The sequence below is a fragment of the Macadamia integrifolia genome, chromosome 4, assembly GCF_013358625.1.
Source record: "Macadamia integrifolia cultivar HAES 741 chromosome 4, SCU_Mint_v3, whole genome shotgun sequence".
Taxonomy (NCBI): Eukaryota; Viridiplantae; Streptophyta; class Magnoliopsida; order Proteales; family Proteaceae; genus Macadamia; species Macadamia integrifolia.
The window spans coordinates 11,510,083-11,511,111 of NC_056560.1; the positions used below are offsets into that span (position 1 = coordinate 11,510,083).

Here is a 1,029-nt window from a genome sequence, read left to right on the forward strand (position 1 = left end):
TAGGTCACTTTAATATCATTAAAAATCAAGTTGAGCCAGGCACAAAAGATATTACAGCCTAGTCTTGGGCTCGTTGACTAGGCTTGCTGACAGGGCCTCGATTTACCTGTCCTAAACCCAGCCTGAGCTTTGGGCTCATTATGAGTTCATATCAGTAATTGTCTAAAAGTGGAAAAATCCTTCTAGATTTCTGCATGTAAAAGTGATTCTACTTGTCTTTCTCTGACAAAATTAATAGGAATAAGATTACATACCAAGAGTCAGCCTATGAGGATTCTCTTCAGCCTAAAAATGAAGTCCACAAGCATCCAAGAAGAGGATCTTGGTTAATAAGAACATATATATCAAATTTCACATCTGAGTAGAATGAGGGAGGGTCACAATTGACCGTGCAACTGCTACTGCTAAAGTTGTAGTAAAGTTGGGATCTTTGGCTAAGGAAGCTACATATTCTTCAATTATGTTGTTATCCATGGAATCATGGCAAGGACTTGTGCTCTCTTCATGAACCGGAGGAAGAGCTAAACCAAGGGTTGTATTTGGTTGAGAAAAATTAATATTAGCTAAAAAACTGTGGGAATTGGTAGTTGAGGCCATGGTTGTGCAATCTGGTGAATCTGTGAAACCATTCGGTGCTTCAATAACCGCATGGTTATGTTCTCCTTCATATGTTGCAACCAGTAATGACTTGTCGTTTACACATCTCTGTACCTAATCACAGAAGGGAAGAAGAAATAAGCTCATCTTATTGTTTCTTCATATGCTTGGCTGTCTTGAAGGAAAGGTTAGTACAAACTGACCTTCCTAAGAAAAGGAGACATGGGTTAGTTAAAAAAACTGGTTAGTTCAAACTCAATAAAAGATCTCTCTCACCTTTTTCTTGACAGGGCAACCAGCTGGAAACATGGAACACCTGAAATAAGCTCTGGGTGATGGGTTATCTTTTGTAGTCTTCTGTCCATATTTCCTCCATTGGTATCCATCTTTCACTACCTGAAAACGTTTTTAAAGGATCGATATTGAATCAAA

At 38.6% G+C, this 1,029-nt stretch overlaps 1 protein-coding gene across 1 annotated transcript in view; it reads right to left on the reverse strand.

Annotated features, from left to right (window-relative positions):
• The window catches only part of LOC122077473 (probable WRKY transcription factor 40), a 2,728-nt gene continuing 1,699 nt past the window's right edge, over positions 1 to 1,029 (reverse strand). Inside the window, exons 3-4 of the mRNA XM_042643423.1 lie at positions 874 to 993; positions 1 to 711 (exon numbers count right to left, since the gene is read on the reverse strand). Coding sequence (XP_042499357.1) covers positions 352 to 711; positions 874 to 993 — 480 coding nt within the window. The 3' untranslated portion in view covers positions 1 to 351. The remainder of the gene's footprint in view (positions 712 to 873; positions 994 to 1,029) is intronic.